This window comes from Taudactylus pleione, unplaced genomic scaffold (genome assembly GCF_031769625.1).
Source record: "Taudactylus pleione unplaced genomic scaffold, aTauple2 ptg000707l, whole genome shotgun sequence".
NCBI lineage: Eukaryota > Metazoa > Chordata > Amphibia > Anura > Myobatrachidae > Taudactylus > Taudactylus pleione.
The window spans coordinates 3,653,968-3,666,522 of record NW_028285109.1 but is presented as its reverse complement, the minus strand read 5'-3'; the positions used below and the strand labels follow the sequence as shown (position 1 = coordinate 3,666,522).

General features: G+C 46.8%; 1 protein-coding gene across 1 annotated transcript in view; it reads left to right on the top strand.

Moving 5' to 3' along the window:
• Nucleotides 1–370: 370 nt before the first annotated feature.
• The window catches only part of G2E3 (G2/M-phase specific E3 ubiquitin protein ligase), a 38,395-nt gene continuing 26,210 nt past the window's right edge, over nucleotides 371–12,555 (top strand). The window contains exons 1-7 of the mRNA XM_088456626.1: nucleotides 371–446; nucleotides 2,672–2,704; nucleotides 7,705–7,802; nucleotides 8,401–8,502; nucleotides 8,589–8,713; nucleotides 10,830–10,995; nucleotides 12,052–12,158. Of these exons, the coding sequence (XP_088312752.1) occupies nucleotides 392–446; nucleotides 2,672–2,704; nucleotides 7,705–7,802; nucleotides 8,401–8,502; nucleotides 8,589–8,713; nucleotides 10,830–10,995; nucleotides 12,052–12,158 (686 nt within the window). The 5' untranslated portion in view covers nucleotides 371–391. The remainder of the gene's footprint in view (nucleotides 447–2,671; nucleotides 2,705–7,704; nucleotides 7,803–8,400; nucleotides 8,503–8,588; nucleotides 8,714–10,829; nucleotides 10,996–12,051; nucleotides 12,159–12,555) is intronic.

Sequence of the window (12,555 nt, the reverse complement as noted above, 5' to 3'; positions counted from 1 at the left end):
TAGGTGCTGGCCGCATATCTCCTGGGGTCCGACTGCTACCAGCCAGCCACATAGAGCCGCCACACAGCTCTGCCCCTGCCTGTGACAGTCTCCGGCCAGCACCTGAGTCCTGGCGTCAAATAGAGGATCTAGCTTTCATGGATCGCAGACAGATGAGGGGCACATGGGTGTGACGTCACGGGTCCCCTGCAGCCCTCTATTCCAGTCCTAACCCTAACACTGCCCCCGCCGCTACATGGAACTAGGGCAGCGGGAACGAGGCCTGGCACGCAAGCTCCGCCTCCGCCTCCTGAGCGTCTGCAGCCAATGCTGGGCCCTGGCGGGGAGAGGAGTTTCCGAGGCTGAGCCGGATGTTAGGGTTTGAATTTCCCAGGACCCAAACAGCAGTTGTATGTTACAGCACAGAGTCAGGCGGGGAGCCGGGGGCCCGGGGAGGCCGGTGCCAGGTAAGAGCTGCATGTGCTGCTGCCGGGGAGGTGACTGTGCCGGGCTCCGGTGCTGCTGCCGGGGAGGTGACTGTGCCGGCGGTAATGCCGAAGATCGGCGATATACGGAGGCTCCGCTATATACTATTTACACTACTCGCCCAATCTCCACATTACATGTCTATAGGTGTTATATTGGAGATAACTTGCTGCTAGCACCCCCATACCTATGATGTTTGTTGTGTAGCCTCATCTCCCCTGGCAGTAGGGATGGGAATCATTTTGATGTTTCATTGGAAACTTCGGTCAGATGGTTCCAATGTTCGATGCTTAACCCTGCAATGGTGAGGATCCATCGCTAGATTCTGTCCTGATGTTTCCAATGATTTTTTTAGTTGATTAACTCTGTGTGTGGCTGCTGCAATTACTGTGTGTGATGCTGACATTACTGTACCGTTTATACAGACAGCTGCGTCCGTGCATGCCGCCGCTGCTGGGGGCTGGGCTATAACAGGGTGAAAGATACTCTGGACAGCCAATCAGCAGCAACACATAGAACAGCCCCGCCCCCAGCTCACAGCTACTGGTCGTGCTCTCAGTGAGTCATTAACTGCGGGGCTGGGCTTGCTGCTGGGGGCGAATACGCTCTTATCAGCCAACCAGTAGCTATTGATACTTGAGCAGTGAGTGTCAGTCACTCACTGCATGTGCAGTATAGTTTGTGTGTGTGTGTGTATATATCTACCTATATATTCTCCAGACACATAGGTACAGCACTCCAATAAAAAAAGTGTATTTGTATTTAAACCACCCTTAATACATACTTACGAAAGTTTACTGTAAGTCGATATTTCGGTGTATATTAAGGGGAAGCAGTCCGGAAGCCGATGGACGGAATCCCGACCATCGGCTTCCCGACTGTCTAATCCTGGCAAGAGCTTAAATGACAGGCGTCGATTTCCCGACGCCTGTCATTTTACCTATGCCGGGAGCCCCACACTCGGCTAACCAATCGAAGGTAAGTCGGGCGCCGATAGCCGCTGGGGGGGCAGATGGCAGATGACTGCAATCTCTCTCTATCTCCTAATTATCCAATGGGATGTAGTCCGGATCCCGACGGTGACCATCCCAACGTGACTGTGGGGATGATCATTGCCGGGATATCGTACCCAATCTCTTCCAATGGCAGATAATGCCAAACGCCCCTCCCTCCTCTTCCCCTGGCAGATGACGCCAATCCTCCCACCCCCCTTTCTCTACACGTCCCCTGGCAGATAACCCCCCCCCCCCCCTGCCCTGTACTGGTGCATGCACAGCATTGCCCTCTTACAGTATCCGTGGCCTTTGTGATGGGTAATGCATTTTGATGAATGTTTCTGATTTACTACTGTAAAAAGTGGTAAATGGTAAATGTGCAGTGATTTAAAATACTCAGCCAGCAGAGAAAAATAAAAGAAGCTTCACCTTACTTCACAAATGGAAATCTTTGAAAAATGTGGATGTATGTTGTTCTGCTCTGGTGCTTTCTCAGATTACATGTATTATCCCATCCATTTCCTAGGACGTAAAATAATTACAAAGTGCATAGTATAGTATTTTTTTTAAATACACATGCACCCTTATGTGAGTCACACTCGTAGGAGATGGGATAGTCCTTCTCTCCTATTAGCTAAACTGTTACTGTATCATTCATTATCCTACTCCTCTTCTATTTTTATTTTTCCATTTCTCCACTCACTCACTCACTCACTCACTCACTCACTCACTCACTCACTCACTCACGCACTCACTCGTACTATCAGTTGTAGTTTTGCAATAATAATATTTGTGTTTTCTTAATTGTTTTTAATTTTCCTTTTTTGTTTCATCTGCCCTCAACATATTATTGGAGGACCAGTGATGGTCAGGGACTTTGTTTTTCATTATTTAATTTTCTGAAATGTAATATTTTTAAAGCCTTTCCCTAGAATTTTTTTTTTTTTTACTGAAATTGAGACAGCTTTGTGTGTATGTGGTTGTATTACCTGTATTATAATGTAAAACCCGAGTTTGAGCTGCAAATTCCACTAATACAACCGGTCTGTCCAAAACAACTTGGAGAGAGTAGCTTTGGATGTTTGTATGTGTATTCACGAATATACAGAAGCCAACTGACCATACCGAACACAAATGACGAGCTTACTAAACAAAGTATCTTCACACATATATAATGACTAAAATGAGTCCTTGTGTTTTTACATTTGCAGGTAAAAGTGGCAAAATGAGTAATTCCAGCTCTGGTGAGTATCTCTTTAACTATAGGTGGATTTTGGTTATTTAGGCTGTTTTTTTTTTTAATTTTTGGAAAAGTAATCTGAAATGTAACTATTGTCAGTGTCATGTGACCAGAACTAGTGGATACTATTAATCTCCTAAATAGGTCAGACAGTTGGATTTGTTCTGGTGTCACAGGTGCCTTCTGTAGGAATATGACTCTGCACACAGTGTAAAGGCAGCCATTTGTGTGTATCCTTTTCAGGGATGGGGAACCTCAGGCACGGGGGCCATATTAGGCCCGCGGAATCATTTGGTCTGGCCCTCTGAGCTTTTTTCTGCTAGCCTCATCTGGCTAGCAGGGTGCCTAGAATGGCACCCTGCAGCCAATAACTATGCAGCAGTGCCGCCTGGAGCCTCCTTAGGAAGCTTTAGGCGGTCACACGGCTGCCCTTACAGCTCCCCGGAGCATCCTCCGGATGTTACGGGCATTGCTGTAATCACTGGCGATTGTGACCCCGCCCCATGTGATGTCACATAGAGGAGGCGTGGCCTGCATTGGGCCATGAATAATGTTATACATATATCAAAATGGCCCTCGGCAGAAAAAAGGTTCCCCACCCCTGATCTATTTGATCACATCACCCATCATGTCCATTGATCAGTTTATTGTCGTCATGGTATTTGTTTTGGAATGAAACCCGCTGTGACCAATCGCTTTATGTTGAAGCATGTGTGGTCAGTTGTACGCCTGGTGCAGGCCTGGTCAACTGTGGCTCTCCAGCTGTTTTGAAACTACACGTCCCAGTATGCTTTACAGGCTGATCGGTAGGAGTTTATGCTGGGACTTGGAGTTTCACAATAGCTGGAGAGCCACAAGTTGGCCAGGCCAAGCGTGCTGAGAGAAATTTTCCCCTAATCACAGCTATGGCTCAAATATCCAAACATTTGTTATTTCTACTTCAGGGTCCATAGGGTATCCACAGGATACCTTGGGGTATAGGTGATGACGTCAGGCATAGGGCACCATAGAGTTAAGTTTCAGCCTCCCAGGATGCACTAGGGTCGCCCTCCTATACCCCGCCCCCAAGCCAAGGCATCTCAGTTTAGTTTGGTGCCTGGCCGGAGTCGGATGCACCTGTTAGAGGGGGGCCATGAAGAGACCCTGAAGTTTCTTCAATGCAGCTGTGGCTGCACATCTGGAAGTACAGCATGGACAGTCAGTCCTGACGTCCATGCTGTCTTCCCTACACCCCCGCCGGTACCAGAACGCTGGTACTGATCCGGGGATGCTGGTAGGCATCTGGGGTCACAGCTAGCGGCCTTATTCGTGCAGTCCGTACTGCTTTAGTTATTGAGGATGAGGAGCCTCCAGTATCAAAGTCCAAATACGCCTTTTTCAAGGATGTTAAAGGAGATACCACAGTGTTTCCTCTTTCGGGGCAATTAGTTGACCATCTAGAGGAAGCGTGGAAACAGCCAGGCAAACGATATCAGCCTCAAAGGCGTTTAGCAGTGGCGTATCCGTTTGCGGACAATTATTTTGCCAAGTGGGAGTCCCCTCCACAGGTGGATTCTCATGTGACACGCCTTGTCCGTAGTGCCACATTACCCATGCTATCCATGTCCTTCCTTAAGGATGCTACGGACCGCAAGGTGGAGATCTGCCTGAAGTCCGTCTATTCCCTTGCGGGGGGGGCAGCGCGGCCAGCTATGGCCATTTGCTGGGTTGCAGAGCTATGGAGCGCTGGGCTGATACGTTGGAGGCGTCCTTCGATTCCGACTGTTCGGCTGAGCAGACGGAGTTGATCGGCAATCTCCGGGATTCGGCCACTTATATCAACGAAGCCTTGGATATTAGTACCCTGGCGTCTCGAATTTCTTCGGCAGCTGTAGCTGCTCGTCGCACATTGTGGTTGCGATCTTGGAAGGCGGACGCGGATTCCAAAGCGGGTTTGGAAGCGTTGCCTTTTAACGGAGAAGTTCTCTTTGGTCCGGACTTGGACAAAATTGTAGCCACGCTGGCGGCAACCAAATCGGCATGTCTCCCGTTTGCTGCAGTTCCTTCCGGTTCAGGTAAGTCGGCCTTATAGGGCCCAGGGTAGGCCTAAAGCACAGTCCTTTCCCCGACAGGCTGGCCCTAAGAAATCGTCCAAGCCCCGGAAGCAGGCCTGGAGTACCAGACGTCCGGCCCCTAAGCCAGATGACAAGCCTGTGGCCTGACGGTCCGGGCCTCCCTTTGGGGGATCCCAAAGTGGGAGGCCGCCTGCTGCAGTTCGCCAGGTGTTGGTCGGTCACCACGACGGACACTTGGGTTCTCGAGGTGGTCTCACACGGGTATGCCTTCTCCTTCCGGCACAGACCTCCGGCTCGATTCTTCACCACGGGTCTACCATCAGACCGGAACAAAGCCACGGAGCTGCGGAAGGTCTTGCACACTATGCTCCAGGCTGGAGTTATAGTGCCTGTTCCATTCTCCCAGAGGGGCCAGGGTTTCTATTCCAATCTCTTTTTGGTGCAGATACCCAATGGGTCGTTTCGTCCGATTCTCAACCTCAAAGCTCTCAACAAGGCTTTACCTTTTGGCCTGGCGAGGGTGCGCGGTTGTCTGCAGAGCCGCCGGGTGTCTCTGCACTCGGCAATGAGGTTACTGGGCTCCATGGTGTCGGTATTCGACATGGTGGAATATGCCCAGTTTCACTCCAGACCTCTGCAGCACCTGATCCTGTCCAAATGGAATGGACTGCCTCAGAGTCTGAAGTCCCAGACGTTGGTGCTCACTCCAGAGGTTCGCCTGTCTCTAGCCTGGTGGTTGCAGACGACCCATCTCAACAGGGGTCGTCTTTTCTGCGTGGCGAGTTGGGTCCTGTTAACAACGGACGCCAGTCTTCGGGGCTGGGGAGCGGTCTCGGGTCCACACTTGTTCCAGGGCAGGTGGACTCCGGCAGAAGCAGAGCTTCCAATAAACATCTTGGAACTCCGAGCGGTTTTCAATGCTCTCCAGCAGGCACAGCGGTTTCTCCAAGGTCACCCAGTGCAGGTCCAGTCGGACAACGCTACCACCGTGGCCTACATAAACCGGCAAGGAGGAACCCGAAGTCGGGCGGCTCTCGTAGAGGTTTCTCGTATCCTGGTATGGGCGGAGCGCAATCTTCCGGCCATATCAGCTGTCTTCATCCCGGGAGTGCTAAACTGGGAGGCGGACTTTCTCAGTCGCCAGGATGTTCATCCAGGGGAATGGTCCCTGCACCCGGACGTTTTTCAACTGCTGGTGGGACAGGTGGGGTCTTCCAGAGATCGACCTCATGGCGTCCCGGCACAACAACAAGTTGCCGGTGTACGGTCTCGCACAAGAGACGAAGAGGCGTCTCTGGTGGACGTTCCGGTTTGCTTACCTCTTTCCTCCGGTTTCCCTTCTTCCAAGGGTAATCCAGAAATTCAAACAGGAAGGAGGGACGCTCCTGTTGATGGCTCCCGCATGGCCCAGACGGCACTGGTTCTCAGACCTTCAGGGTCTGTCCGCGAGAATATACCATCGCGTGTGGCATACGTTCTTCCAGTGATGTCGACCGCGCGGTTATGCACCGCGGGAGTTTCGTCTGTCCCGTGTACTCGCCTTCCTACAAGCGGGACTAGATCATGGGCTTTGCCTTGCTTCTTTGAAGGTGCAGGTTTCTGCCCTGTCTGTCTGGTTTCACCGTAGGATTGTTACAATCCCTGATGTACGCACCTTTATGCAGGGCGTTCTGCGAATTCAGCCGCCTTTTGTTCCACCCGTTGCGCCTTGGGACTTGGCTGTGGTTCTGAGAGCTCTCCAAGGACCGCCGTTTGAACCACTGGGCTCAGTGGACCTTAAATGGTTTACAGCTAAGACTGTTTTCCTTCTGGCCATAGCTTCGGCCAGATGTGTTTCTGATTTAGGGGCTCTCTTGTAGACCCCCTTTCTTGATTTTTCATTGGAACAGGGCAGTGCTACGCACTCGTCCTGATTTTCTTCCCAAAGTTGTTTCCCAGTTTCATGTTAACGAGGAAATAGTTGTTCCAGCCTTTAACTCACCGGGTCTTTCCGTGGGTGAGGCCTCTTTGGATGTTGTGCGGGCCTTAAGGACTTATGTTGACCGCACTTCTTCGTTTAGGAAGTCGGACGCTTTGTTTGTCCTCTATGGCTTCCGTAAAAAGGGTTGGCCTGCTTCAAAGCAAACTTTGGCAGCCTGGATCCGTATGGCTATTTCTGAAGCTTATCTTCATGAAGGCCTACCGGTCCCTCCTTCTCTGAAGGCTCATTCCACTAGGTCTGTGGGTCCTTCGTGGGCAGCTCGACGTGGTGCCTCGGCAGTTCAGATCTGCAAGGCTGCTACGTGGTCCTCTGTCCATACCTTCGTGAGGTATTACAGGTTTGACACCTTCGCCTCTCAGGATGCTTCCTTCGGGCGGCGGATTCTCCTTTCAGCACAGGAGCGTCCCCACCCTTAAAGGATACTGCTTTGGGACATCCCCAAGGTATCCTGTGGATACCCTATGGACCCTGAAGTAGAAAATATGAGATATGGTAAGAACTTACCTTTGTTATCTCTATTTCTACGAAGTCCATAGGGTTCCACAGGACTGTCGCACCTGTGTTGCAGATGGGCTTTACTCTGGTCACCGGTTTTTCTGTCTCCCTCTGGTGAGAATGTGATTCTTGTGTGTGTCCAGATCTTTCTTCTCTCTTCCTTCTCCTCCTCCGGCCTATGGCTTGGTACCTAACTGAGATGCCTTGGCTCGGGGGTGGGGTATAGGAGGGGGACCCTAGTGCATCCTGGGCGGCTGAAACTTAACTCTGTGGTGCCCGATGCCTGACGTCATCACCTATACCCCAAGGTATCCTGTGGAAACCTATGGACTTCGTAGAAATAGAGATAACAAAGGTAAGTTCTTACCATATCTCATATTTTTCCTATCTTTTTGTGAATGTTATTAATGTGTGAATGCCAAGTATACCTAGAGGTTTACATGGTAACAAACTGCATGTCCTCTGTTTTATCAGCTTGCATGCTTTGTGGACGGCCAGATGACCGTATTGAGAAATATGGCGAGAAAATAACTTCTGAAGAACACAAACTGACTTTGCACTATTATTGTCTTGTGAGTATATGAAATAGTGCTTCCTAATTCCTTTAGGGGATGATTTATAGTGATACACAAGTGGGCCGCAATGCATGCCTGGAAATAAATGTGGATCTCCGCCTGTATTCGGGGATGGATCCATCAGGATCAGTGCGCATGTGCACCAGCCTTATCGTTGCCGCAACTTTTTCTCGCCTACCACTCCATCTGCATGCCCATAAAACGGTAGTAGGCTTAGGCCTCATTGCCACCCAATAACCCCATTCAGTTGCATATAAGTGACGCACTCGTAGATGTTTGTGCCCAGTTGATGCATAAATATCTTGAGATCCGTCTGGCAAACAGACTTTTGTGCAAATCTGAATCAGCCCCTCCATGTCTATTCTAGTGATAACTGTAAAGAGATGACTAATTTGTCAAGGAAAAATGTGTTTATACTGTGCAGTATCTCAGCATTGGAAAACCCAGAATAACCAGTGCTTTCATGTACAAGTTAGCTTATTTTTCCTTAAGACACAATTGTAAACACGGATGTGTGGTTTTACGCTGCAGTAACTGGTCATTGGTGAACTTTTCATGTGGGTGTGAGCTGTGACCTGAGCATTTTTTTCCCTAGATCTTGTCCAGTGGCATTTGGCAGAGAGGGGCAGAAAACGAGGGGATATATGGATTCCTCGTTAGTGACATCAAGAAAGAAGTGAGCAGAGCCAAGAAATTGGTAAGAGGGAGGCTCATTCTTTATATTAAGTTTTATTATTCACCTTTTCTCCAAACACCTGAAAAACCTTTTCTCCCCATTTCCAGAGGTGCAATGTCTGTAAAACGCAGGGAGCATCCATTGGCTGTGTGTTCCCACGTTGTAAACGCAGCTATCACTTTCCATGTGGGGTGGAAAAACGGTGCATTTTCCAGTTCATGGATAGCTTCAGGTAAAAGCTTGTCTGGGATGATACCAAGCAGCGATGCAGTAGCTACTGTAGGGATTGGTGTGTGTGGTCAAAATGTTATGCGTTAATTTCTGTGATGTTAAAAAAAAAAATACCATCTTCCCTTCTATGGGCTATTCCATATTTATTGTCACTTTTTAGATATTCACAGATTATTTTTTATTTTTTTTATGTTTTTAGTTAATTTACAAATGCATGTAGATAATATATAAATATAGCCTATAATTTAATCAACAATGGAGAGGTTTTTTTTGTTCACCCGTTCAAAGGTGTGAAAACTGCAAGGAAACTCAAGGCCCTCTGCGGGTTATATACAAATTGATCAGCAATTATATTGACTTTTTAAATGAATGAGCTCTAGCTGGCAAATACCGCAGTGTCAGGTAGTTACAAAAATATCATATAGAGAAGGTTATTCTACAGCTCAGTATGGGTAATCGGAGTGGGTATTTTGTTTGTGTGTGTGAGATATATATATTTTCCAAAAGGACGCACTCACCTTTTGGATACCTATATTTTGCCTATTGTCTCTGGACGGGACTGAACTGGCTGGAATGCACCCCGATGTTGTAGCTGATATAGATGTGAGTGCGGGACCTGTTTAAATAAATAAATATATATATATATATATATATATATATATATATATATTTATTAATTATAGTCCTCAAGGGTGGCACTCCCAATATCAACAGTGCAGGTGCCCTCCAATACAAGTCAGCAAATGCTGACCCAAAGTATAAAATACACACAGGCAGCACTCTGTCTCCAATAAGCCACCACAGGTAAGTGTGATCAATTCACCGACGTTTCGGAGCGTTTATTATAGCCCCTTCATCAAGGTAAAACCTTGATGAAGGGGCTATAATAAATGCTCCGAAACGTCGGTGATTTGTTCACACTCACCTGTGTTGGCTTATTGGCAACAGAGTGCCGCCTGTGTGTGTGTGTGTATATATGTATGTATGGATGGATGGATGGATGTGCAGGCTCTGATAGGTTCGAGTTTGCACTCTGAGTTACTTCGGATTTTTCCCTCCAAAAAAAGGAACTCAGAGGCAAAACGTCATCTTGCATGGGCAAACATCATCATTCCTGGACTTTTGTCCATGCAAGATGATGTTTTGCCTCTTTTTGAGCTCTATGTTTTTGGAGGGAAAAATCCGAACTAACTCAGCGTGCAAACTATATATATATATATATATATATATATATATATATATGTGTTCCATATCGAGTGGCACTCCCAACACTACACACCAAAAAAGGCCCTGGTGCCCTCCGTCAGAGACCAACTCGAGAAGGTCCCAATGTATCATCCACACCGGCGGCACTCAGGTACATAAAGGCGTCTCAACACAGGGGTATATACCGACGTTTCGGAGCCATTTATTGCTCCATCATCAAGGACCTTGATGATGGAGCAATAAATGGCTCCGAAACGTCGGTATATACCCCTGTGTTGAGACGCCTTTATGTACCTGAGTGCCGCCGGTGTGGATGATATATTATAATATAATTTTTCAGAAAACAGCTCCATGGAGCCGGACCAGCGCACTGTATTCAGTCAGGGTTTCAAAAAACAAGATTTCATTTAGTGGTACTTAGCCAAATAATGCATAGTAGTGCAGTCATGATAGCCAGGGAGCAAAGGGTCAGCCCCGACAGCTGTTTCGAATTCCTTCCTCAGGGGACGAAACAGCTGTTGGGGCTGACCGGGTTCTGAGCCTTTGCTCCCTGGCTATCATGACTGCACTACTATGCATTATTTGGCTAAGTACCACTAATTGAAAGCTTGTTTTTTGAAACCCTGATTTTAGACATTAAACGGTGATTGAATACAGTGTACTGGTCCGGCTCCATGGTTACTTGGAGCCTTTTTCTGCTATTAACAATCACTGACCCTGCACCTGGCATTTGTTGATTTAGAACTATGTGTGTTCCATCTCCTCTGTGTGTGTGTGTGTGTGTGTGTGTGTGTGTGTGTGTGTGTGTATATGTATGTGTGTGTGTATGTGTGTGTATATATATATATATATATATATATTTGTAGTTACTGTTCTATAATGTTAATGGACATTGGTCTGTTCCTGTGTAGGTCGTACTGCTGGGAGCATCGGCCAGTGCAGAAAATTCTCCCAATTGAATCTGGAGAACCCTCCCCTTGCACAATTTGCTTTGAAAATGTGGACCACGTCCCTTCTTATAATATCATACGGGGACCTTGCTGCAAAACATCCTGGTTTCATAGAGACTGCCTACAGGTATGTATTGCACCAAGGCCTGTAATTACAGTACTTGATTTCCTAGGCAAATGGTTTGGGAACAAGCTCTTTTTTATGGTCTCCACCTTTTCACTTTTTTTATTTTTTTTTGAGAATCTTGTGATGTTTGTGACTCTTATATACATTGTGTTTTAGGCTCATTTTAGTCTAGTGCTAACCACTCACTAACGGGAAAAAAAAAATGTATATATTTGTTGGGTTCTTTTACAGATTAAATAAATGTATAGATCCTGTGTGGTGGCTATAACCCAGCAATATTCTTTGTCTTTTGAGATTGTAATCAATCTGCCATTTTCATAGCTTAAAGGAGGAATTCTGCTACGGTCCTGTGTAGTACATAATGCTTCACATATTAAGTACCAGTAATGTGACTTGGGGAGAGAACGGCTTGTCTGTGGGTGTGAATGGTGGGATGTAGATAGAACCTGGCATTATAATAGTTGCTCGGGTTGTTGGATTCAATATAACATTTCTGCAGTATGGGAAATCTGTTCACATTACAGGTACCTGTAGGCAATGCTCCTCTGGGCATTGCCAGCTGGTAAGGGTACAATCTGAACCACTGTTTCCCAAACTCTGTTCTCATGGCACTGTAACAGTCCAGGTTTTAAGGATATCCATGCTGCTGCACAGGTGACTTAGTTAGCACAGTCATTTTGATTTAAACATCTGTGCTCAACCATGGATATAATTAAATCCTGGACTGTTAGGGTGTCTTGAGAACTAAGTTTGGGAAACACTGATCGTTTGAAACAGTGGACTGTTTTTTCCAATAGATAAGCAGGGCGTCCAGGTAGAATGGAGGATGCTATTGTCACTTCGCCTCAGCCGTTTAGTGTGTTTCTACATGATGTTCCTGTTCTTAGCACAATAATTTATTAAGAACTACTGAATAGGGTAGGGATGTATCCCATAGTAAATCATTGTACTGTCTGATTATCTAGTGCTAAACATTGATTCTTGCTGAGACTAATCTTTGCCGTGCTCAGTCACATGTTCTGCAATATCCCTCTCACAATTCTCTCTCACCCACAGTACCAGGCACTGAGTGCAGGATTATTTTTCTTCCGTTGTACGGTGTGCAACAACAGGGACATGTTCCAGAACGAGATGCTGCACATGGGAATCCATATTCCAGAAAGGTTTGCCACCCATTTATTTTTTTTTATGATCCTTGACCTCATTCATAGAGCAGACTCACTCCTTCCTTTTTGTAAAAAATGATGAATTTCTAGGGTCGTTTGTTGTGCTACCTGATGAGACTAATTGTAGGCACAGAAACAGACAGATCTGGGAAAAGTTTTACCATACTCCAGTTTATAATTCAAAATATGTACTTTTAGTTGTCGTGTGACTTGTGTATATACATTTTTTTACTTGAGAGATGGTATCTGTTGTTGCTGGCTTTCACAAACCATACACCGGCTCTGATCAACAGAAATATAATCCATGCAGAGTAAACAAGGTACACCAAGCGTATTTAAAGATAATGCTTCCTGAAGTTGGTTTTTCATATTTGAATTAAGCACATAACGTCCC